The sequence below is a fragment of the Homalodisca vitripennis genome, chromosome 5 (assembly GCF_021130785.1).
Source record: "Homalodisca vitripennis isolate AUS2020 chromosome 5, UT_GWSS_2.1, whole genome shotgun sequence".
Taxonomy (NCBI): domain Eukaryota; kingdom Metazoa; phylum Arthropoda; class Insecta; order Hemiptera; family Cicadellidae; genus Homalodisca; species Homalodisca vitripennis.
Window position 1 is genome coordinate 38,876,329 of NC_060211.1, and position 26,029 is coordinate 38,902,357.

Sequence of the window (26,029 nt, forward strand, 5' to 3'; positions counted from 1 at the left end):
ACATTTGTACTATATATTGATAATTAATTATGTTATATAAATGAAACTAGATTACAAATTTATGAATCAATCATTCTACTAAAGAAAATGTCATTTTACTGTGAAGTAAAAACAAATAAGACATATTACTCACCTACATTCACTCTCACATCAGTTTTTGCTACAAGTCTTTTTGGAACTACAAAGGAAATGCATTTGAACATCATTTTAAAACAACAAAAAGGACCATGAGAATTATACTCAACTTAAAATATGACGAATCGGACAAAGAGAAATTAATTATTTAACCTTAAAATAACCACTGTTTATAGGCAGTATATTTTTGATAGCATATTACTTACTAAAAATGAGGTAGTAAATTCTTTATCTCTCATCTCATATGTATAATACAAGATATTAAGGTGAAATTATCTCAGTACATCACAGATTGAAATTTTATGGAAAAACTGACATATATGGGAAAAAATGTTCTATAATATTTGCAGAATAAAAGTAAGTTTGAAATAATATTGATAAGTTTAAAAACGTCAAGGAGTTTATAATCAATAAACCAATTTATCATTAGATGAATTTTTCTATCTCTTTTCACAATGTAATTAGAAACGTCTACAGACACTGTCTTAAAGTAATTAGGTTTAGAAATTTTATTTAAAAATTGAAACTATTTAAATGTACTTATGTGCTTGATATGAATAAAAATGTTTGATTTTATTTTATTTGAGTCTTGTGCTTAGATAAAATGGAAGATTATTTCTGGCAAGTCCTCATATTATAATTTGGCATCGAAGTCAATTAAACCAGTGTATTTGGTTTCCCTTTTGTCTTTGAAGAACAATGTTGCTACTTGTTCAATATAAATTAAAAAAAAAATGTAATAGTTAGTGTGAATTTTTCCAAGACCACCTTAAGCACAAATATTATCAAAAAACGTTTTTCCAGAATTTGAAGAAACTTAAACAGTGGGATCTTTAAAGATTATTTTGGCAAGTCTAATAGTAATGGCAGACCTCATATGATCACATTTTAATGGTAGAATTTGTGATGTAAATATAACACTTTTGTCAACCTTTCTAGAGCATTTGGTTCTTTTTATACTTTTAAACAATTTTACTCTGTATATTACTTAGATCCAAAACCAATATTTTTAATGTTATGGATGACTCTTTATTTCCTCACGAGCATATGAGGAGTCAATATACTCATATGTAAAATCTTAAATCTAAGAAATAGGTTTAATTTAAAAATGCATTTAATTTTAAAGGTGTCGACAAGAATAATTATATAGTATGTCAAAATTAAAAATGGAAAACTTTGTAATTAGTTTCTTGATACTAGGTAAGTATATGTTCCAATTGGAGAGTAATAAAAACTTATCTCCACTGCTCTAAAGGTCTGCAAAACTTGAATTCATTCATATAAGTGTATAATAATTAAAAATTAAATAAACCAATTAAAATTTCTAAATGTTTCCCTGGACTAAAATAACACAAAGCGCATCTATGCAGAACGCATCAGCCTATACTTGTTATTTTCGAAGATTCTGTAGGCGTAGACTAGCAAATTAATTCATAACTGTACGCATCAGTTATTAGTGAGTGCCAGAACGATTAAGCAGCAACTTATCAGTATAGAGATTGGCTTTGAATAACAAATTTTGTTTGTAGTCAAGTTACTAATTTTACATTCAATTATTTATTTTTAGACAATGTGTCTGCAAATTGTTCAATGTACTAAATATTTTTATTACATTGTCCAATATAAATAGCAAATTTTAAACTCTGCTGTTGGCCATAAATATTACTTGTTGATGTGTTATTTCCGGTGAGATTTGGCCCATGAGAAGCACTTAGCGGAAAATAAGTAGCAAAATCTATCTATAAAATACATTCAAATATAAATACATGGTGGGGGTAAGTGGCTCCTGAAAATGTTTTACTAGAATATTATTGTAGAATATGTACAAAATTGTACGGCTTAATAGTTTCTCAATATTGAAAATATTCAACTTTTAATGTGTCAATCAAATTGTAAACTTTCAGATCAGTATAGTAGGTGCACTACGATGATTTAGTCACGATCCCTAAGCATTGCGAAGCAACTGAGTTTTCTGCACATACCGGTGCATCAAAATGAATTTTTACAGTATTTTAATTTGCATTAATAGGATTATATTATAGGAAAATGTGTTGAAAAAGTTTAATAAAATATTGTTTACTAGTTTTAAAATTATGGCCATTTGAAAATTACAATTTTAAATTTATTTAATTAAAACTATTGTAGTAGAAACAAATTCTGTAAAAATTGGCCTAAAATAAAAACAAAACATTTTAATAATTGATTGATGAATAACTATGATCAATACATTGTTATTTTTAAATAAACAATAATCTGTAATATATATATATATATATATATATATATATATATATTACATATTATATATATATTTTTATATATATATTATATATATATATATATATATATATATATATATATAAAATTTACCTCATTTTAGTTAGACATGTATTAATATGTATCTTCTCCATTATTTTCTTGCCCATATTTACAAAATCAAGCACTATTTAGTTGTGTCTTATTTTGTACAATTGTATTTTTTTAATAATTTATTTTTCATGTGAGTTTTTCTAATATCTCAGTTTTGAAATGACTACTACATAACGCAATATAAGTATTAGGATAATATTTTTGGCAATATGTAAAAAATGACCTGCACTGGGTTGGCACTGCCATTGTAAACCATACAAAAGCACACACACAGTATAATGTAACACTAAACATATGCACTGCACGGCTACTGAAAATGAAGCTATTTAGCTCGTAACTCAAATATAACAATGTCAGGTTACTAACAACACACTACGAAAATTTTTGTACTCCAGCTTAAATACTGGTGCTAAACTAAGTGTATATTGCAACAATGGACGGAGGTTCTCTGATGGGAGACGGTAACATCTGGAGTGAGTTTGGCATATCTCCGATCAAAAACGTTAGCAGAGAATGTGTTAATATCGTCAGTCAGCTCTCTTGAAAGAGGTAAATGTTGATGGTATCCTGATGTTCCAGAGGCTGTGAAGACCCGGAACCTGCGTACCGGTACCATGGAGAGTATCGGAGGACAGCCCCTCCGTACGTGGCTGGGCGAGGGTTTATTCGTTACAGCTCAGCACTACAGCATCTCATACCTGTCCGACCTCGCAACAAAAAGTGAGTTTCTGATATTAGTCTGACACCGTCATTACTAGCACAGTACAATTTTATGATACAATGACTTTTAATTATTTTAGCTCTTTAAGGTTTTTGTCTAAATTAGATCAAATTGGATCATGTTGGATTTGTTAACTGATATTGATTATTCAGTCTTAATATGGCAAATTGTTATAATATTCAAAGATGAAATTAATTTAATTGCTCTAAATATGAACAACATAATGCAGATGGCAGTACAAAGGACACAAAAAAAGGTAACAACTTGAGAGCTACTAATATATAAAATTAGTCTGGAACCTTTCTTGATTAAAAATAATATTGCTGATACATCATGCCAAATGATAAACCTGCGGTTGATTTAAATAAGGGACAATTTTTTTTTATTCGAGTTATTTTACAACCTTAATTGAGGTTTAGTCAAGGTTTATATCTATAATATTAATGTGTACTTTTTGCTTTTACAAAAGTTACTTTTTTGGTAAGTTGAAAAATAATCTTTTCTAGATAATACAAAAGGATTAAGACAAAATTCATTCATCCCCATTGTATCGTAATTAAAACGCATAAAACGAACTAAAGTTTAGGTAAGTAAAATCGATTATAAATTCTTAATACAAGTAATTTCTTAGATTTATCTTTTAAAAGTAATTTTTGGAACACCTATTATCAGGATATATAATTTAGTATCATTGTAAAATTGTAAATGATAACGTATATGTAATTCCTTTTTGATTTATCTCTGTATATAGGGTTTAATAGTAAATATAGGACTGTCTCAATATTGAATGTATTATGAAATAACTGTCTTTACTTAGATAAATTACATTTATATTTAATATTTTTGAGCAAATTTGTTGATTTTAGCTATTAATATAGGCGTATAATCAGATGTATAGGCATTTTTTGGTTTTATAAACAAGAAAAACACATATCCCAGCTTCAAGTAAGATGCATCATTTGTTACAGGAAGAGAGAGACATTGGGTGTGGATGAGGCGGGACTGTTTTCATTCATCACATTCAGCTGGTTGACCAAGTACATGACCAGGGCGTACAAGAAAGGCACATCTATGGACGACATCCCCCAAGTTCCTCCCTCGGATTCTTGTGATTACAATGCTCAGAGGTTCGTTAGAGAAATTACAAATGTCAAATACAAACATGAAGTGGTTCAAGAAAAACAGTTTATTCATAATAAGCCTGGGTTAATATTTTGAATTGTTGTAACAAAAATAAACGGCTTACTAAACATCTTAAAAATAAAAATAAAAAAGACAATGCAGTTTGGAAGATTGCTGAAATCAATAAATAAAGAACTTCTCAGTATTGTAAAATTAAGAAACACACAATTTAAAATAAAAGTAATGGTTAAAAAGTGTGGAGTTCTGTCAATATTAAAAAAAACCATTTTGCAATAGTATCAGTAGAGACATCAAAATTCCAAGTAGATTGTATTAAATATTTTAATTAAACAAAATAAAAAAACAGACATCACCTTATAATACAATTTGAAATGCCCATTCGAGGCTGAAAAATAATTGCAAGTAACATTAATTAAAATCTACATTTTAAAATGATTTTCAAATGTATCTTTCCATAAAAGATAAAATAACAACATATTGCTTTAAAAGCACCTTAAAAGTTATTGTACATAGATTTAGATCACTTGTGTTTTTATCTCGCATTCATACTATTGGTATTGAATCACTGTTTGACAATTTAAAAAAAATGTGTAAATTTATAGCATTTTTGTTTTTTTTTTTAGTATAAAAATGTTAAGGAACGTAGGATCATTAAAAAGAAAGTTAACTGGTATACTACGATCTGGTTAAGGAAAGAGATTTTATGTTAAATCTGTTTGGCATTTATAAGGATATGACTAGGCAATGATATGAGCAGTATCATGGTTGCGTACAATGCATGTCTGAACTGCAAAAATTTGTATTGTAAATATCTTGTACAGGCAAAAAAAGTGGCTTGTGAAAAATTTATTAATGTGGCTCCTAACAGATGTAAAACCACTTGGGATGTTATTTCTCAAGAACGACTCATTCCATGCAGTAGATACTACACTTGACCCTGATCTAGTAACTAATTATTTTGTTGACTCCTTTTTAAAGATGTTCAGTGACAAAATTCCTGTCACTAATAACAATATATGTGATTTTCCATGGCAACAGGCAAGTTGCACCTGATACATTTTATTAGGCTGATAAACCTATCGAGTTAATCAAGATTGTTTCCAAAATTTACTAATTCCATTCAATTATTTATTTGCATATTACATTTGTAAGATCGTTACAAAAGTAACAACAAATTAGTGCATCATCATAACTAAATATTTATTAATAATAATTACATTTAAAAAATGTAAACTAACACACATGTACACTAACTAAAAATATGTATAAGCTACAAAATTCATTACAAATTTGTGCATTGTCAAAAATTACACAATTAAAAAAGTACTGATTATTACTGTTTTTCAAATTATATTAAAGAATAGATTATATTAAAGAAGCATTAAGACTATTAACAAACGTCTAGTGTATGTATACTTCTCTGATTTATTGAAAATTTCAAAAATTACCCCCAGATTTTAAGAAAGGAGACAAAAAGCTGCTCTGAAATAAACCAATCTCGTTTGTGCCTATGTTTTCAAAATAATTAAAACTATAATGCACAGGTAACTAATTTACTGTTTGAAACTCATAACTTGCTATCTAATTCACAGTTTGACTTTAGAACTGGTCACTCTACAACTAATGTTGATGGATGTAGTGGTAATGCCCTTTAAGCTTTGGATAGTAAAGCATCATTTGCTTCACCTTTATTTGGTTTTAATAAGGCTTTTGATTACGTCACTTTCAACAGTATTCTTAAACAATTGGGATTCTACATGTCTAAACATTCAATAAAAATCATAGAATAATATTTAGTAAACTGCAAACAATGTTATTGGGCTCAGTTCTTGGCCCTTTTCATTGTGGTGATGAATGACTTGTGTAGATCTAGTGGGGTACAATCTGTCATACAGTATATGCAGATGACGCAACTTTATATAATAGTAATAAAAGTATAGCTGATTTGCATGCAATTGAATACACTCAGTTGGATTTTCTCAAATAATCTTCTGTGCAATGTGGAAAAGACAACAAATATACTACTTAGTTTAGCTCATAATACCAACCATGAATGTGTAAAGCTGTTTGGTTTTTTTTATTGATTCAAAATAAGTATGGAAAGATTATATCAATAATGTAATGATACTGCTAACACCACCACGCCTTTCAATAATTTTAAATCAAATATTCTTGAATTAATTACCCTTATTACTAAATAAACAAGTATATGTAAGACAATTTTCGTATTTTTTTTAAATTCTAATTCATTTATTCCAATTAGGTGATGCATTCTTGTAAGTATTCTTGTTAACTGTTTTATGTTTAGTTTAATAATGTTGTAAGTAATGAAATATCCAACTGGACTTAGTAGTATAATTGTACTTTTTTATTGATTGATAATACCTGTTTCTCGTAATAGTTCTAATGGCAATAAAATTCTTGATTTTTGGAGTAGCAAAGCACAGTAATTTACAGTGTTGGAGGTTTATCAATGATCATTCCTCATTATGCAATGTGTAATTGTTTCCTGCATTGTTGGAATAAAGCAGCAGAATTTGCAGTGATGACCATCTACAGTGACCTCAGAGACATCTTGATGTCCAGATTAGCATTACTAATGATATCCCTTTTGAAGGCAACAATGTCTAATCACTAATTCGGCTTAATAATGAATGTAAAATAATTCAATATTTCTTTGTTTGAAGTTTTGTTATTAAAGATAGATTATTTAAAAAGATAAATGGATTTTGGATATTTGCCATTGTTATATGTTACAAAAAGAAAACACTGCATTTGGATGATTGAAATCCCTCTTCTTCACGGTGTAAAAAAACCTAGTTAATACAGTTACACAAAAATCTTAAAACTAAAAATTGCAGGATGAGTATACCACACACTAAAGTAATTTAACATAACATTTTGTACATCCAGAACTCAAGCAATACCTGACTTGTGTACCTGTAGCATGAATTTCAGACTATGACAATGAACTGAAGATTTCACTGCATAGAACTTAGAGCACTGAGTGTGTGTGTACATACCTCATGTAATAAATAATAAGAACAATGTCAAGTTCTTAACATACAACATTCTATGTTGTTAAACTTAGTTCAGTGTGTGGTCGGTTTGTTCTGCAATTTTAGTTTTAATTTTTGTGTGCATGTTTAATCTTATGTTTTACTGTTTTTTTTTTCCAAGGGGGTAGATTTCAATAAATGCGAATGTTTGTTTGTATGTTCCGTTATAACTCTGGAACCAATGCACGAAACATCGTGAAATTTTGTACAGTGATTCTACACGTTCCTGGAAGTAACATAGGCATACTTTTAGAGATTTTAATAGTTTATTTCATTAATTTTTTAATTATAAATTGTTGTTGATGTTGGTGTGTTTTATATTGGATCCGACAGACTGCGCTACGACACGTAATACAAAGCGAACTGATACTTAACAGCTGATAATACTTTCAGCTGAAGTTCATCAAAGAGGCAGAAACATTTGTTTACATTTAAAATTTTAAACATTTTTATTGTAAAGTGCTTGATCAGTAGTGTTTTTAAATTCAGATTGCATCAATGATCAATAAACTATTTAATTCAAAGAAAATACTATTAAACGCTATTATGAAAACAACCTCATTATACAAATCCGTGAATGTTTGCACATAAGGTAATCGAATTTGGTTACATCGAAGGTAAATGAAAAGAGCCGAAAGAAGACACTTTATGATCGAAACTTGGTTTCTTTGATACATTTTCTTGAAGGCACACTCCTAAAATAATACTGGAAATATCTTAGACAGAAAATTAATTTTAACAGAACGAATGTGATTCTTTATAACCTAATTAGTTTACCGAGATTCATCCGTATACAGTAACTGTTCTGAATAACTTATCAACACCTAGCAAAAACCACGAAAGATAGAGGCAGGAATATGATACATACCTTCATAATGCGCCCAAGAGGCTCACGAAGGAACGACTGTCAATTATCTCAGCAATGTTTAGAATGTGATAGAAAAAAAATAAGTGAATATAGTGGAAAAAAAATAAGTGAATATAGTGTACTGTTTTCATCGGGAAATTGCGTGCGAAGCCGCGGGAAAACTGCTAGTTCTTTATATAATGTTCCATTTTTGTAACATATAGGTAATGATGGCCATAGGCGTAGCGTGACCTAATAATTTGGGGGGGCACGGGGTCTCCGGGGGGGGGGGTGGTCCCGTGGAAACTTTTTTTGAAAACTACTACCACTTAAGAACTAAAGTAAAGTATATGTGTATTTTTTGTTAAACATTGGTTTTTAATCAATTTTTACTATATTGATGGATTGTAAAAAGACTCAATTCAAATTATACAAGTTTATTCTATTCTAGACATAACTGCAAGGACATTTATAACACAAAAAACAAATTTGTGTACAAGACAAAAGTTTTAAGGTGAACAGAACTACAGTAATGGTTTTCAACGAACCAATTTTCGTCACTTCTAATGAAGCATTAGCCTCCTATCGGCTAGATTTTGAAAATCTGTCAACTAACAGATCTAGTTTTTTATCTTTCATGTATTCAGACGTCAATTCTTGCTCAATAGACAATCAGGGCAAGCCCACTTAAGCGGTCTTCTGTCATGGTGCTTCGAAGAAATGTCTTTAGCCTTCGTAGTGTAGAAAACGATCTTTCTGCGCTTGCTGTTGTGATAGGCCACGAAAGTGATATTTATAGTAGCTGCCAAACATCTGGTGCACTGGCTTGAAGATCATTCTCAATAAAAAAAATCAGCCAACTCTTGGAACGTTATTCTTGTGGTTGCTTTGTCTGTTTTGACAAAATTGTTCTTTGCATAACAGTGAAAAAACTTAAGATGTACAAGAAACTTAAAGACAAGTTATAAAACTTTTGGATTGCCATAACAGCGTTGTTTGTCAATTTCGGTCCAATTAAATAGTAACTGGGCAACGCAGTTGATTTTATCATAATCGTTCTTGGAAAAACGAGATTGCAGGTTTACAATTACTGTGTCTAAAGCAGCAAAGTAAATGCCAGTCTTGAACATCTGTTCAGGTTCAGGTTCAGGTGATTGATGAAATGCAGCATCTGAAGAGCTACTACTAGCTTCAAGTTTTTTTCGGAATCTTCCGTTTGCGTGGTAGTGAAGGCCTTTCAACTGACAAACCTTTTCATACCATATTTGTTACACTGTTCTTCTGACTCATTCCACATCTGAATAAAGCCATCATCATTTCTGTCCAGTTTTAAACAGTCAATGACTGAACTTTTGCAAAAACCTTAGAAATGTCAAGAGATTCACTCTGCAGTTCTTTGGAGAAGTATATCAGTCTGACTCAAAACGCTGTGCAATAGTTTTAAACTGAATACAAAATTCAAATGTGCTGATTTGTTTGGCTATACCATCAGCTTCGGCTGTAATTTTACGATTTGATACATCGTTTGCAATAACTTCCAAAGTTTCGTACACTTCAGGGAGCTGCTCTAGAATTACATGGATTGCTTTGTGTCGAACTGTCCATCATAGTTCGAGACAAGCTCACCAGTCTTTTCATTTTGTTTCTCCCGCTTTGCTTACATATTGATTCAAATATTGAAAACCTGTTAGCTGATGCATTAATTAAGTTATACAGGTGATTTTACTATGGATATAGCAATTCCGAAGCTGTCTTATTTCTTCACAAAATCTCTGAACAGCCAGATCAAGCAAGTGGGCATGGCAGTGTGTGTACAAAGCTTTAGGCTCTTCTTCTTGGAACCTTGAGGCTACACCTTTGAATTTGCCGCTCATGTTACTAGCTCCATCATATGCCTGGCCGTGCATTTTATTTAAGCTTTTACCCAACTGCTGCAGATACTGTTTAATAGTGTGATGTAAATTTTCACCAGTAGTGTCTGACACATCAACGAAGCCCCAAAAACCTTTCATTGATTTTTAATGTGTCCATCTATTTTAGTAATGTATCGAATGCAAATGCTAAGATGTTCAAGGGTTGAAATATCCGTAGTTTCATCACAAATAATTGAGTAGGCCAAAGCCTCACTCACCTCTTGGACAATTTGTTGAAGCATTTCACTTTTTATGCAATCTATTATCTCATTTTGTACCTGGGCACTTTTGTATGAATGGACTGGGGATTTCATTAATGTTTGGATTCCTTCCTCCATTTTGAGTTGTATAGATATAGATCTCAGTTGTAGCAGTTCTATAAAGTTCCCCCTGTTAAATGAAGCAGTACTCTCATCATGTCCTCTTAAGGCAAGATTCTGTTTTCCAAGGAATAGGATGTTTTCAATTATGAATTTTAAATACCTCCTATTCATCTCAACCATTTTAGTATGTGCCGAGGACAACGAATCTGCTACCGTGCTTCCTGCTTTTCTATACTCATTGAGAAACTGTTTAGATATTTGATGCATTTCACTATTCTCATGTTTCCTGAATTTTTCCAAAGCTTTCTTCCAATTGTTTCATCGCCCAGTTTAGTGAATGACTCCTCCCCGCGACCAGACTTATGTTGACAAAATAGTCGGGCATGGGTAACAAAATGCAGCGTCTTTAATGGGGCTATATTCGACCCAATTAAATTCACTGTACCAGGATTCTTTGAACTGCCTCGATTTGGATTGAATCTTGCTTACCTTAAAACAATCAACAGGCTGAAATGCTCCTTTTGCAATATCTGCACTTTGTACTCCCAATGAAGGATCTCTACTTTCGCCCTGGAATGTAGCATCACGATCTGGGCGTAAACAAGATGGCGATTCATCACCAACGCTACCTCCAGTGCTACTTCCCGCTAAATGTTCTATCTTCATTTACACTTTCACTTGAATTTCCAAGTTTTTTTAAAGAATGTTAGTACAGAGGACTGTTTCTTAGACATGATAACAAACGAACATCCGCAAAAAATTACACAAACAATAGCAGCTCAGCTAGTAACAATAAGCTTATTGAACGAATAAAACGTGGCGACCACCTACACAACACACACACACGCGCACTGAGCTGGTATGATATCCCTCCGCCAGGCGTCGTCAATGCTCGGAGGCCCTCGGCCGGCGTCGGCTGGGCTCGGGTGCATTCGATCGGCTGCTCCAGCTCGGGCGCAACCGGCCAGAGTCGGCTCACCCGGCACTTGTAAATTTAGTTGTAACACGGGCATACTTTACACACACAGAATCAAATTAGATGCATACAGAAAAATAGACTAACGGGGGATCTATATTAGTTATTCATTCGTAACTTTTAGTGTATACATATACGTAATTTAAAGATAATTTATATTATTTTTTTCTTTTTTTGCATAATGTTTGGGGGGGGGGCACGTGCCCCCCCGTTGCCCCCCCGGCCCGACGCCACTGATGATGGCATATGTCTAAAATCTGATTTAAATTCAGAGATTTTTATATAACTCATGGTGTGGAGTGTGAGCAAAGTTGTCAGAAACAGTTAGTTACATATACAAATAAAATAAGTATTGCAGTACAGTTCAACTGAATTTGAATAATAATTTTCATTAACATAAATTATGATACAAAACATCAAGTAATTCAATCATAGGCGAAGGTCTAAAATAATAATAAATTTTAAATACAATTAATAATAATGCAAGTATTTATTTCTTAAAAATTAAGAAAAGTTTCTTATATATTCATTTCAAAAAGTCAATATTAATCTATTAGGAGTGTTTTAAAAATGGATTGGATTATGATCTTAATGAAAGGGAGTTTTTAACAGAATATAATTTGAAGTTAGCAGAGAATATTTTAAGTAGGCCTAATTGATGTTTACTGCTCCCTAGAGCATAGTATAGTCTGTATTGTCACTAATGTTAATCTTGTTATTATTTAATTTTTACCATAAATACATTTGTTGAATGTGAAATGTTAGTGGATAGTGTAATACTGTATGTTGATGTAGATTTCTCATGTCCAAAATGCTTTTAGTCCAATTATATCAGTAACAATAAAACACTTTAATAGGTGTTACATATAGATTGTTATTCACAATAAAGGCAATTTCTGCTAACAAATCCAAAAATTGTGTTTAGTTTTGTTTCTGTAAACTGAGTAGTTAGCACCTCAGCATATTTTCCTGGTGACTTGGGTTCAAATCATGGTTTGGGTTAGGTATTTTCACATGTTAAAAATTATTGTTAGAGTCTAATCAGTGTAATGTATAAATGATCTTCAGCTAAAGTTTCACTATCTACCACAAAAAAGAAGCGTAAAACTGAATTAAATTATTATCTATAGAGAACCTTAGCATATTGTCTAGTGTGAGTTTCTCACAGAGTTGGGCAGACTGGTATTCTGTCAGTGCCTATATTGGAGGTCTAATGTGTTGACTGGCCTCATCTCAAGACTTCCGAACCTCGCTGCCAGCACGTGGTCATGTTGGGCTTCTGCCAACATTGGCGATAAGTACTTCTCAAAGAATTAGAAAAAATTGTGTACTGTACATATCTGTGTTTGAGATGTGACCTGTTGGCTTCTCCTATCTAAATACTACACTGGGTTTCATTGTCAATTTGTGGTTTATTTTAGTTACTGTTTCTGTCAGAGGTATGAGATTGTTGTCTTACCTCATTTAAAGACTACTAAGTGTCACTGCCAGCTTGTTGTCTTGTTTGTTGATTTTTACTGCCAATGTCTATGATGTCAATAGTCTGACTTGTTGGCTGGCAATATAAAGACTGCGAGTTCTCATTGTCAATTTGTGGTTTAGTTAAGTTACTGTTTTTGTCAGAGGTATGAGATTGTTGGCTTACCTCATTTAAAGACTTCTAAGTGTAACTGCCAGCTTGTTGTCTTGTTTGTTGATTTACTGCCAATGTCTATGATGTCAATAGTCTGACTTGTTGGCTGGCAACATACAAAGACTGCTAGTTCTCATTGTCAATTTGTGGTTTAGTTAAATTACTGTTTTTGTCAGAGGTACGAGATTGTTGGCTTACCTCATTTAAAGACTACTAAGTGTAACTGCCAGCTTGTTGTCTTGTTTGTTGATTTACTGCCAATGTCTATGATGTCAATAGTCTGACTTGATGGCTGGGTCAGTATATAAAGACTGCGAGTTCTCATTGTCAATTTTTGGCCATGTCAGAGGTATGACATTGTTGTGGCATTGCAAATGTCTGATGCTGGTTGGTTCTCACAGAGTTATTGTTTGCATTGTAACATCAATGTCTATGTCTAAAGTGTGCCGTGTTGACTGGCCTCATTTCATCATTGCTAGGCCTCGCTAACAGCTTGTTATCTGGAGTTATCGTCAATTTTAATATCGGAGGTCTAGTATATCGGCTGCCTTAACCTTACGACTGCAGGTCTCGCTGCTAGTACTGTCTTTATGTTATTTACTTTGACAGAAAGTCTTAGATGTTGACTGTTTCTCATCTTAAGACTACTTGGGTCTTGCTGTCTGTTTGTTGAGTTATTATCAATGTCTATTCTGGTTGATCTCAGAAAGTTAGTGTACAGGTGGTGTCAATGTCTAGAACAGAAATCTGTCATGTATGCTGATCTCATCTAGGTGGGCTTCACTGTCAGCTTATGATTTTTGTGGGTTACTGTTCTTGTCTAAGTCAGAGGTCTGAGATGTTGCCTTACCCCATCTACAGACTGATAAGTTTGGCTGCTAGCTTATGGACTTACTGATTTACTGTCTATGGAGGTTGGAGATGTTGTGACTTGTACAGAACTGTCAACATTGGTGCGGTTGAGATGGTTATTTCATATGCACTTTTCATATGCTAATTTTCATTACTCAAGAAAAGAGAGGTGGTGATACCAATATTATTTTTATTTTCTGTTATTTTATTTATTGTTTACAAATTGTTGTCAAAACTTAACAGTCGAGTATGAATATTGTGACAAACTACAGCTTACCCCTTAAGTATGAACAATGCAGATTATTTATATCAGTGCAACTGTATTTTATGATCTTCCTCCATTATTTCTTTGATCTATAATATTATTTACAGTATGGAATTATATCATATATCTATAAATCTTGATTACAGTACAATTCTTTGATTATCATGAGTACGTAAGTGATAACATAATAAAATATTGATTTAGTAGATGTATAGTAAGAAAGCCAGACAATATCTTTGTAATATTAATAATAAACAAGCATGATAGTAACAGAAAATTGAAAAAATCTGATTTTTGAGAACTTTGATTATTACAAATATTATTTTAAAATTCTAAAATAAATTATAATGCAATGTTTAATTTGAATTCAATATGTTTTATTTGGAGGAAACGTTTAATAAATAGTCAAAATTCCAACTTGTTCTTACTCTGTATGTTTAAAAAGATTTGAATTTAAATCTTTGATTTTAATATCTTTTGAAACAAGCTGACAATCACATTAATTTGTTATATATTTTTAAAATTCTGTTTTCCTTGTTTATAAATAATGAGAAGGTAAATATTGTTTAGCCACTTGTAGTTGAAATAAAAAAGATAACAATTTCATTGTATTTTTTTTTTCAATCTTAAACCTCCCCTTATTAGTAATATGTTTTAATATATGTGGCTAAATTTCATATTCATAACAATTTTATCAAACTTTGTTATTAGATCTGAAATGTTTTACAAACATAATATTACTTTTATTATTTTGTGACACTTTTTTGATATTGTTTAGATTTTTTATTTATTTGCTGCAATTAACATACTGTTATAGGGTAACAAATGGACATCTACTTTATTGTATGTCTATGTAAACAATTATGTACTCAGATTAGTCAATATAATCAGACCACTATCAGACTCATACCTTAATAGTTCAGAGACAACATTAAGTTCTCTAAGGATAAGGCTATCTCAGGTAGAACATAAGATAAGACCACTAAGGACACCCTCACTCACTCTATACATAATTTATGTCATCCATAGAATGCACTCTTCTACAACTCACGATGCTACAAAACAAGCAGACATTGTTGAAAGAGGTTTCCAAAAAAATGTATCATCATAAAATATCTGTTATCTTTCTAAGTTTAAAAGTATGTGTTAATTCATAGTTTAATTGATAAATAGTGATTGTATTAGTATTAGTTAGTAATAGTTAGTGATTATATTTTTAAAATGGATGTTTCATGAAGTTAAATCTTACACTATGGATTTATACAATACTGTGTTTTTAAACCATTCCTATAATCATATTAGGTTAGGACTAAAATTTTTATTGTAATTTGAGATTTTTAAAAAAATATGTTTGCAGCTATATATGTACATACATACATACTTTATTGAGGAAAATCTGCGATAATATGCTAAATATGTAGTTATCATATATTTTGTTGGGAAATTTGTTGAAAAGATATGCTTTAATTAAATATATTTTTTTAAGTGTTGGGTTGCCTCATATCCTTTAAAATAATTTTTCAATCTCTTATCAAAATAATTAAATAAGCTTAACAAGTTGAACAGTGATTCATTTTCCATTTTTGAGATCTTTATTCATAAATGTGCATGACAAAATCATGGACTGAACAAAAAGTTTAATACCAGAATAAGTTTAATTACATACACTTGGAACTCCTAAATTCAAAAAAATTGAAACCAATATTTACAGCAATCCACATTTGTAGATTAGGAAGTAAGAAACTGCTATGATAGTGTGAAAGGCTAATGACTATGGGGCCTGGTGAATAATGGCTGGGTGACCGCACCCACCGCACTTCCTGTGCTGTGCAGCGAACTGGGACTGATATATTCCTGCGGCATTATCTGCAGACAACACCGTCACTGAAAGCAGAAAGAAAATAACACTCAAAGTAAAAAAATTAAACCTTGTTGCTTTTGTTGAAATTTGAATAGTTTAAACTTTTCTGCTCTTCAACATCTTTTATAAACAAACCCTTCCTAAATAGCCTATTGTTAGTTGTGAGAATTCTTAATTTCCTCATTTCTTTTAAGAAGAGTCATAGTCCTTTTTTCTAGCAGCAATTCGTCTTTCATATTCCTTATGGCATTGGTCTTTTGGTGTGCAGTGCTTTAAAAAAGTTCTTCTTAGCTTTTCTAATTCTTTGTTGGTTGCTTTAAATTTTGATTTTAGTTTGGGGTATGACTTGTTTTGGACACATTAAGAATTGCATAACGATTTTACTAAAATAGTCATAAGATTCTTCCATAAAAGAGGTTTCATAGACATGCTACCATGTCTTTAAGTGAGGCAGACGTTTATCATCAAATGTGTACCATCATGTCAAAGTCGAACTGTACATTGTAATCTTTGAATAACATCTTTGAATTATACAATTGCAGCTCAGTTATGTTATCACAGTTGTTTATGACATGTTATACTAATCTATTCACAGCGTAAATAAATGCAACCTAAATTTTTCAAATCTAAGCAAAACAAGACTCAAATTAACAACAAACTGCTATATGGTTGTTTTGAATGATGCAGATTGGAAGTGATGTGGCAGAAAGAAATGGCAGAAAAGGGTCCAAAGGCAGCGTCACTCAAGCGAGTGGTCTGGAGGTTCGTGCGTACGAGAGCTCTGCTGTCTGTCTGTGTGCTGTCTCTCAACATCGTCACGAGTTTCATCAGTGTGGTGAGTTCAACTGGGGCCCGTGTTGTGGTGAGGTCGAGTTTTGGGGTTTGAGTTTATTGGAATCGGTCTTCATATGGTATTCACACAAACTCATCAGACGACAGCATTGTGGAGATGTCAAGGTCACTTATTAACATTTGATGGACGCAACATTGGCAACTGGATTTTAGTCAACAACCTACCATTGTGAGAAACCCCTAAGAGATACAACTCTTAGAACTGTAAGAATCCACAGTTTATCATTGGTTATTAACCTCGTTAGTTAAAGTGTAGCCTGTGGAGACAGTATCGTCAAGGTCACTCACATTTGATGGACGCAACATTGGCAACTGGATTTTAGTCAACAACCTATCATCGTTAGAAACCCCCGCAGATACAACTCTTAGAACTAACTGTAAGAATCCACAGTTTATCATTGGTTATTAACCTCGTTAGTTAAAGTGTAGCCTGTGGAGACAGTATCGTCAAGGTCACTCACATTTGATGGATGCAACATTGGCAACTGGATTTTAGTCAACAACCTATCATCGTTAGAAACCCCCGCAGATACAACTCTTAGAACTAACTGTAAGAATCCACAGTTTATCATTGGTTATTAACCTCGTTAGTTAAAGTGTAGCCTATGGAGACAGTATCGTGTACCACTGAAAGAACTCTGGTTACACTGACATACACATAGTAGTAAGAGCTACAATGAGATAAAACTAGTCATAATAAATTTATGACCCTGAAATTAATAATTCATTCATTGTAGTGTTGTAATAAATATATGTACTTGGAGATCAGGTATATTGAGTATTTGATCTAATTAACCCAAACATTTCCTATATGTCCGCTTATTGTTGCCTGTCAGCTGGTATGTCCAGTCTGACTAGCAAGCAGTCAGACCTCAGCCTTGTCTATCAGCAATTTAATCAGACCAATACTCAATGTTCATATTAAGACGCTCTGTATTTCGATTACATTTTAAATAGTACACTGTATACTTTTCTGGCTTCTTTATGACATGATGTGAGCCTAAAGTATCAATCAGTTTGTTTTCATTGTCTTTGTCTTATTTACGACTTTCAACGATGTTTTAAAAACCAGTGATGTGATCGTTTGGCAGATTTACGACAGTGTTTTACCAAGTGCTTCTACTCTTGTTTAGTTTTGCATTTAGCATGTTGAAATGTTGTTTGTGTGTGAAATAACTTTGTAGTGTAAATATTAAGTCCAGAACCTTCACCTTCCACTTATTGCAGTTTCTGAAATCTGACAAAACATTGTAGTATTATTACATTTGTCAGTACCGTAACAGTAACCAGAAACAGAAATATTATGTTGCTACGCTATTGAATGATTATGGCAAAGTAGGCTACTAAACAGTGATGTATCCTCTTTACGTGAGCCTTCATTGTTTAAAAACAGGGAACGTAATAATTATTTATAAGAAATGCATCAAGATAATATTTTCAAAGGATAAAGATCTCTTGGAGTTTTTAGATGAAGGTAGCCATTTTGATAACTTAATTTATTTGTATTATGTTATTTTTTATAGAATTTGATACTTAAAGCAATAATCTTGCACTATTTTTGTTGGTAATTTATTATTAGTCACTGAAAAGGAAATAAATAAATCCATATTAGACGTTATAATGTACAAAACTCTAATAACTCTTCTTTTTTAAATATTATTTTAAAAATAGACTTTCTATACTAGAACATTTGTGGAAATTTATTTTTATAATTATATAACATACTTTATCTACAAAACAAACAAAAAAAGTAAAAGGAAATCTTTGAAAATAAAGTTTTTACAGGCGTTTTCCCAAACACTAGCATTTAAGAAAAGCTGAAATTGGCCTGCACTTTTACGCATATAATATAAATACAGGGTGATTCGGTTAGTGTATCCACCCGGCACTTTCTGAGCTGATTGTACTATAAAAAATTAAAGAAACAAGTTTCATTTAAAACATGGGTTCCGGATTGGATGGATTTGGTCGCGGTAGGGACCACACACTTGGCCACCAAGATCACCGAGATCTAACTCCATTAGATTTCTGTATATGGGGTTGGATGAAGATCCTGGTGTACCAGGAAAAAAGTAAATACAACGTGAAGAGTTAAATAAATCGAATTGAAGATGCCGGCCCCACCAAATCAAAAACAATCGATGCAGCGATTGCGGAGGATAACGTCGATCAATAAGAAAGCGAGCTGCCTAAGTGTATTGAAGTAACAAGGGACTTGATTTTTGAACATCATGTTTATGAAAAGTGGTACGTAGTATTATAAGCTTTAGATGGAAAAACAATAATGTATATTAAAACTTTAATTTAAATTGCACTCCTAATATAATATTATGTGTAGGCTACTCTACTGTTCATTAAAATGCAGTTTTCCATCTTGCCTTTGGAATTTTCTTGCTTGGTAAGAATGTTTGTTTGTAAAATTAAATTCCTGAATCTAATTACTATCGTGTTAATAGCCGTGTGGAACATAAATTTTATTCAGAATTAAATTTTCTGCAAAGTATTCTTTGTAAAATAATGTGGGTCTTCAATGCCTATATTTAAACAAAATAAATTGTCCCCCGTTAAACCTTTAAAAAAGTGATTGTTTTCAAAATTATTTTATTTCTGTTTTTTGTAGTATAACAAAAAAACTAAGATGAGATTTACAGCTATTGGAGGAACTTTAATTCAATTTCTCATCTAAAAAATCTGTTAAGAAAAAGTTGCATTACGCGCTATTAAAATATCTCATACATTAACATGCCGGCAAATCATCAATTTGGGACATCACTGAACACAATTTTTGGTGAAATCTTCAATTGGCCATATCACCACCAGGAAGGATGCATTTACTGGACCCATGTTTATTATGAAACTTTTTTCTTTATTTTTTTCTGTACAATCAGCTCAGTAAATAAGTTGCCGGTAACACTAACCGAATCACCCTGTATATATTTGGAAAATTGCCTAGCAATGAAAGGATTAAATTATAATATATGTAATAACTATGAAAGATATCAAAGCCTGTATAGTACTCACTGCCTAAGCAGACGATAGTAACAAACTACACTAATTAAATTTAGTATGGTGGAAAACTGTTTTGTTGCAACATGATTTTGGTTAAACCTATTATTGTCGTTAACCCTTTCGATTCCCAGGCAATTTTTCGCGCTGTAAGTCTGCTGAGTCCCGGGCGCCTAGCACTGGTGCAAATCTGCCCCACTGTCCCAGGCCTCGTTTTGTGAGAAATGTAAGACTCTTACTAAAAACTGCATAAAAAGTTTGATTTATAGATGGAATTTTATCAAAATCTTTTTTAAAAAATTAACTCTTACATTAATCTCTATCACATGCATTAATCTATCAATATAATATAGTATATATAGTATATATATATTATATATACATTTGCAGCAAAAATTTTTTTGGAAATAAATGTTAATTACCCTAAACAAACTTTTTCAAAAATTTTAGCTGTTATCCTGTAGTTGCCCGAGTATCCAAAAAAATATGTACCCCAATAATCCAAAAATTAGATTTTTATAACAAAACTTTATAGTTTAAATAAAAATACAACAGGTTTTTAATTGCTTTTGAAACCACAAATAACTGCACAAAATATATATTTTTTGTTTAAATGTCATAATAGGTGGACCAAAAATGTTTTTTCTGCGGATATTATTTGTCCTATCATTTTAGTTTAGGAATATCCAAATGGGTTTTTAATCTAAATCAAAAGTTCTTGTAATAAATATAAAAATGTTATTAGAATAATTACAATTACAAACAGTTTTTATTTATAGTTACAACAAAAGTTATTGAATAATAAAATAATAAAAAGGGGGACCTACACCGCGTTTGGAATTTGTGGAATAGGAAAGCCACTTGGTATGTAAACCCTTTCTTACAACTTAGATACAAATGTACAAAATAGACCTTTTTTTCTTTTGCCTACCAGACCTTTGGTACTTTGCTGCACTACATTACAACAAAAGTTTCTTTGCATAGTATAATGTGGCAGTTTTTTCAAAAAAATTTTTTACTACACACCTTGCTTATCTTCGTTCTTCACCTCCAAAGCCAAAATACCTGGTTTAGGGGGGTCTTTTGTTCTTTTCATGTCAAACCATTAACGTGCTAAGTTATCAACCAAAGGTCACAGAAAACTTCTAAGTCTAGATGTATGGGTGTGGTTTGTATTACTTTTGTACAAAATGAAATATATTTTAAAATCATACTAGATAAAAGATTAAAAGTGATCGTTTTCCAAAACTTGGTTGACTGTTACAGGTCTCTCCATATACTGGTGTGTAACATCTGGTCATGGCCAATCTACAAACACCACCCATGTAACAATTAAAATCCCTAAATAATCTTAGGTTTACTTGTAATGGTATACTTTGTTTTCCTCTTTTTCTTTGATTTTTGTTGCTTCCCCCCCAATAAAAGGCCCCCTTTTTAGGGGGGGGGGGAAAAAAAAAACCCCCCCCCCCTGAACTGAAGACGTTTGGCAGACGCTGCTTGCTCTGAGCAGGTCAGCAGCCTACTAAAATAGCATCGACATTACTTAAATTAAGACAGTTCCGATAAAGATACTATAAACTTTGTTTAAAATCGGTTCTTTTACAAAATATTTTTGGTATATGGAACAAAGGTTTTTTCTTTTAAAAATCTATTGTAAAAAATATTTTAACTGGACGTCTAAAAATTTGGAAGCTGGGCATCATACGCAATTTCACGTGACCGTCCCTTAGAAAATTAGGTCGTTGGGGGATCGTACGCGATTTTCATGGGTACGTCCTAAAAATGAGGAAGTTGGGATCGAAAAGGTGTTAAACCACTCATCATAGCATGCCAATGGTTTTAATTCTCATGTGTTCCAAAGACTTGATCGTTCAACACATATTAACAGAATAATAAATAAGAAAAACATTTAATTTTGTCAAGCCATATCCAAGAAATTGATCATTATCTTTTTTTGCTGTAGGCTTGATTGTATTGATTTTTGCGAGTTCTTAATTAGTTGATTTTTAACCCAGTCAAAAATTTATTTACAACTACTAATCCAAATTTTGCTTTTGTTACACAAACAAACTTAATGTGTTTTATGAAAGACTTAGGGAGAGACCAGAAAGTAAAAAAAAATTAATCTAATAATCCAGTTGTTAAGTTTGAAGACGTTGAAGTAAACTTGAGTATCTCGCGTAAACTGTATCTTTGATTTAATCATAAATTTAACTCGATTGGGCGGCTAGTGCATTAATAATATAAATGTCTTAGTACTTGACTTTATCATTGCATTATATTTCTTGTGCGGACTGCCACTATTTATCTCAATTACCTTTCACTCCATATTATCCAAGTGCAATCTCTTTAATTCCAAAAATTACTTTTATTATGTTATATTTACAATATTTATATGGCACTCTTTAATTTCCAAATATTCATGATCCTCCATTACAAGACAAGTTGGCTTTCCTTTATAAATACATAGAATAGAAGGCACTACGAGCAAATGGAATATTACATACAATAATTCAATAAAAATTAATACTACATTTTATATCCTAATGTGTAAAAGTGAACTTGAATAAAAAGCAATATTAATGATACAATTAAAATATTAGTAATCAAAATTACACTGTAAGAAACTTATTTATGAGTTAAATTTATCAAATCATTAATTTTTTTAACCAAGCATAAAGAACACCTATTATGGGATTTCCAAGTTTTTAAGTAATAATTGCCTAAAGTCTAATAAATTGGAGTAAAGTAAATAAATAAATTAAAGTTGCATTCCAAGTCCAAGTATGTGTTTTGTGGTGAGCAGGCATTCATCATGCGCTGGCTGTTGGAGTTTGCGGAGTCTCCTGATGCACCGGCTAGTGATGGGATCAAGTGGGCGTTGTGTCTGGGTGTGGCCGAACTGCTACGGGTTGTCTTCTACGCAGGAGCATGGTCCATCTCTAGCAGGTATATTATAAGAGCTATGATGATTATTTGAGAAAAGTCTAAATTTTAGAGCTAATTATGTGTTTACTATAAACCATAATATGATGTATTTAGTATATTAAAAATTACCTTTTTTAAAAAGGAATTGTTCAAAATTGCTTTGAAAAAGTTACTTTTAAAACCAGCAATAATAAATGCTGAACATAAGCATTTGGTTTGAATTCAGAATTATTTTATACAATATGAAAAGTATCAATTTTTTTATATTTAATCACATTTCTTAAAATACTAATTATTAGTATTAAGAAAAAGTTCTTTTTCTTATAAATATTAATGGTTTCCTTTACAATTTCCAGTATTAATTTCCTCTAATAAAAGTAATATTTAACATTTTAAACTAAACCAAATTTATCAAACAATACAGGTTTCATGTGTTCACAAATTTCCTGTTTTATTCGTTTAAAGTAGTGTTATTTTTTTCTTATTATAACTTGAATGTGTCCCTTAAAAAAAGTACATTCTGCGACCAATGTCATATTAAATATTAATTTTGATCTACCAAACTTTGCCTCTAATTAAAATTTCATTATTGAAAAAAAATCTACACATCCAAATTTTGTTTTAGTTTGTTTTGGCGAGATCTTTACATTTTGTGTTAAAATTATATTATTAGTATTTATTCGTATTCTATTTTTAATTATGCTACATTTGAAAAGAAACAGAGAACCTGCATCACTAAAATGAGAAACTTTTATTACTACAAATGTACTTTTAATTTAAATCATGTAATTAGTTTGAAATATAGATTTATATAAAGAATAAATGCATCATTGATCAATTTTTTGTACAGTATTAAAATTTGTTTTTATTAATTTGACTCCATCTGATTTTATTTTAAATTTCACGTATATTAATCAAAAATTTAAAAAAAATCATACACAAAACTAAGAAAATGAATATCTATACATTGTTAGTCTGTTGATAATACTGAATCATGAGACTAATAACTGGAGGCCAGGTGTTGATTACAAAGTCTATGGACTGACTGACTCGATTGTTTCAGATCCTCACCTGAGTAAATTATACAGTATGTCATTCCAGACTGGGCAATTGTTTTGAATCTTTGGAACAATGTAACAAGATTATATCATAGCTCAGTTACTTTATAGGATCAGTAGCGTATCAAGCCGATAAACCAAAGGGGCACAAATTTAATTTGCTCTGATAGTACTCTGGTTTTTATAATAGAAACTTAACTGATGGGTGATGAATTTTAAAGCTGTTAGAACACATAACGCCAAAAATAGCTTTAATTTTGAATGCAAACATCTTATCTTTGGACTTTACTATTCTCTACCTGAGAGTTGAAGCAGCCCCTAGCTAATTAACATTTTGATCATTAGTAATTTAGGAACTATAAATTTTACAGTAAACCTAAAGACACTATTTTAGTTAATGATTTTAGTCTAGTTTTCAGTCATCTGTCTCACAGTGACATCCGTTATATTCAAACACTCTGTAACTGCCAATGAATCATTGAATAATTTTTCAAAGGTCATATTATTTGTAATAGAATACTTAACATCGTGCTATTTTAATGGAAAGTATGAGTATATTTTGTTTACTTGGAAACAAGTATTAGGTTAGAATGGGTGAGGGAATATTGGTTGTGGTATTGAAGCTAGCAGGCTTGTGTTGTAGGACTGCTATCCGCTTGAGAGCTGCCTGCCTAACAATGTTGTACCGGAAAGTGATCCGAGTCCACTCTCTGGGCGATAAGACCATCGGAGAGGTGAGTCCAGTTGATCTTCTCAACTTGTTGTCTGTGGTAATTTCTTTTACATCGTCCGCACCTATATTGTAAAGGTCTGATATATGAGGAAAGGTACAAAATAATTCAGGACCCGAGAACCAGTTTGCACTGTATCAGCGTACAATTTAGTTTTTCATGAAATCGATTGAGGAATTTCCCTCAAGAAAGAAACTGATCATTGGATGAATAGTTTTATGAGTCCTGAAATTGAAAAGTATTGTTGAAGGTATCAAATGGTAATTTTTAGATCATATTTTTGTAGCTTAAATGTAGCCATCGGACATGTAAATAATAGTTATATCAACGTCAACAAACTGTATGAAGACCGACTGGCTCAGAATGACAACTTTTAGTCTCTTTATTGTCACGTTTTTGACAATATTCGGTCACTGAACAGTAAATATTCTCTGAAAGATTTCTGTAGCTTAGACCCCTTATAATTATGTGTTTATATTTTGAGATGTCAGTCACACACGAAATTGACATTTCTTTTAACTCTGCGGGAAAGGTAATGGTTGATCCGTTAGAAATAAAATAAAAAGGATAGTTGTGAAGTGAAAACTTTATTCCGTGCAGCTGATGCTCTAACATCATCAGGTTGGAATTGTACAACCTAACAATCTATGTACCCACTCCTGATAGCTGTACCCAAGCATACTATGAGCACAGATCCCAGTGCTACCAACTGTTGAACCTCAGGGGAAAATCCTCATTTATTTGCTCATGTATTTTTATTTGCTTTACGCTTATACTGTAAGTAAAAAAAAAATTAAAACAATGTAATTTGTCTTTGGTCTATTGTCTTGGATATTTATATTGTTACAATTAATCATTTGACATACTAGTTTTAGAATTTGGTTTTTATGGTTTGGTGTAATTATGGTTTAAATTGTTTTTGAACTCTTACAAGATATTATTATGGTCATAATTTAAAAATAAATCCTTTTCATAACTTAAAATTACACAAATTGAGTGATTTAAAAAAAATAGATGACAAATGCAAAATGGGTGTTTTGGTTCTGGTACACGAAATGTACAAGAATACACTGATCACGTCAACTTCCACCCAAAGCCAACAGCTGTTAATTTAAGGTAGACCCTTAACCTGCCAGCTCTAATACCACCAGACTCTGGAAGACGTGAGTCTCATAAGTGTACACCAGATCGAAAATATTCCTAACGTTAGTAAGAGAACATGAGGCTCAAGGTTAGTTCTTGTGTCCAAGAGGAACCATCCTGGCTTAATGTTTTGGCTGTGCAGATAGCTCACTTACGATTTCTCTACACTGATTCTTCCTCTTGTGCTTCCATAGAGGATTTGGTGTTTATCAT

At 31.7% G+C, this 26,029-nt stretch overlaps 1 protein-coding gene across 1 annotated transcript in view; it reads left to right on the forward strand.

The window, feature by feature from the left end:
* Window positions 1–26,029, forward strand: part of LOC124362024 (ATP-binding cassette sub-family C member 5-like) — a 124,577-nt gene that overhangs the window by 40,272 nt on the left and 58,276 nt on the right. The window contains 5 exon segments of the mRNA XM_046816170.1: window positions 3,085–3,225; window positions 4,195–4,353; window positions 16,786–16,933; window positions 22,763–22,905; window positions 24,586–24,676. Of these exon segments, the coding sequence (XP_046672126.1) occupies window positions 3,085–3,225; window positions 4,195–4,353; window positions 16,786–16,933; window positions 22,763–22,905; window positions 24,586–24,676 (682 nt within the window).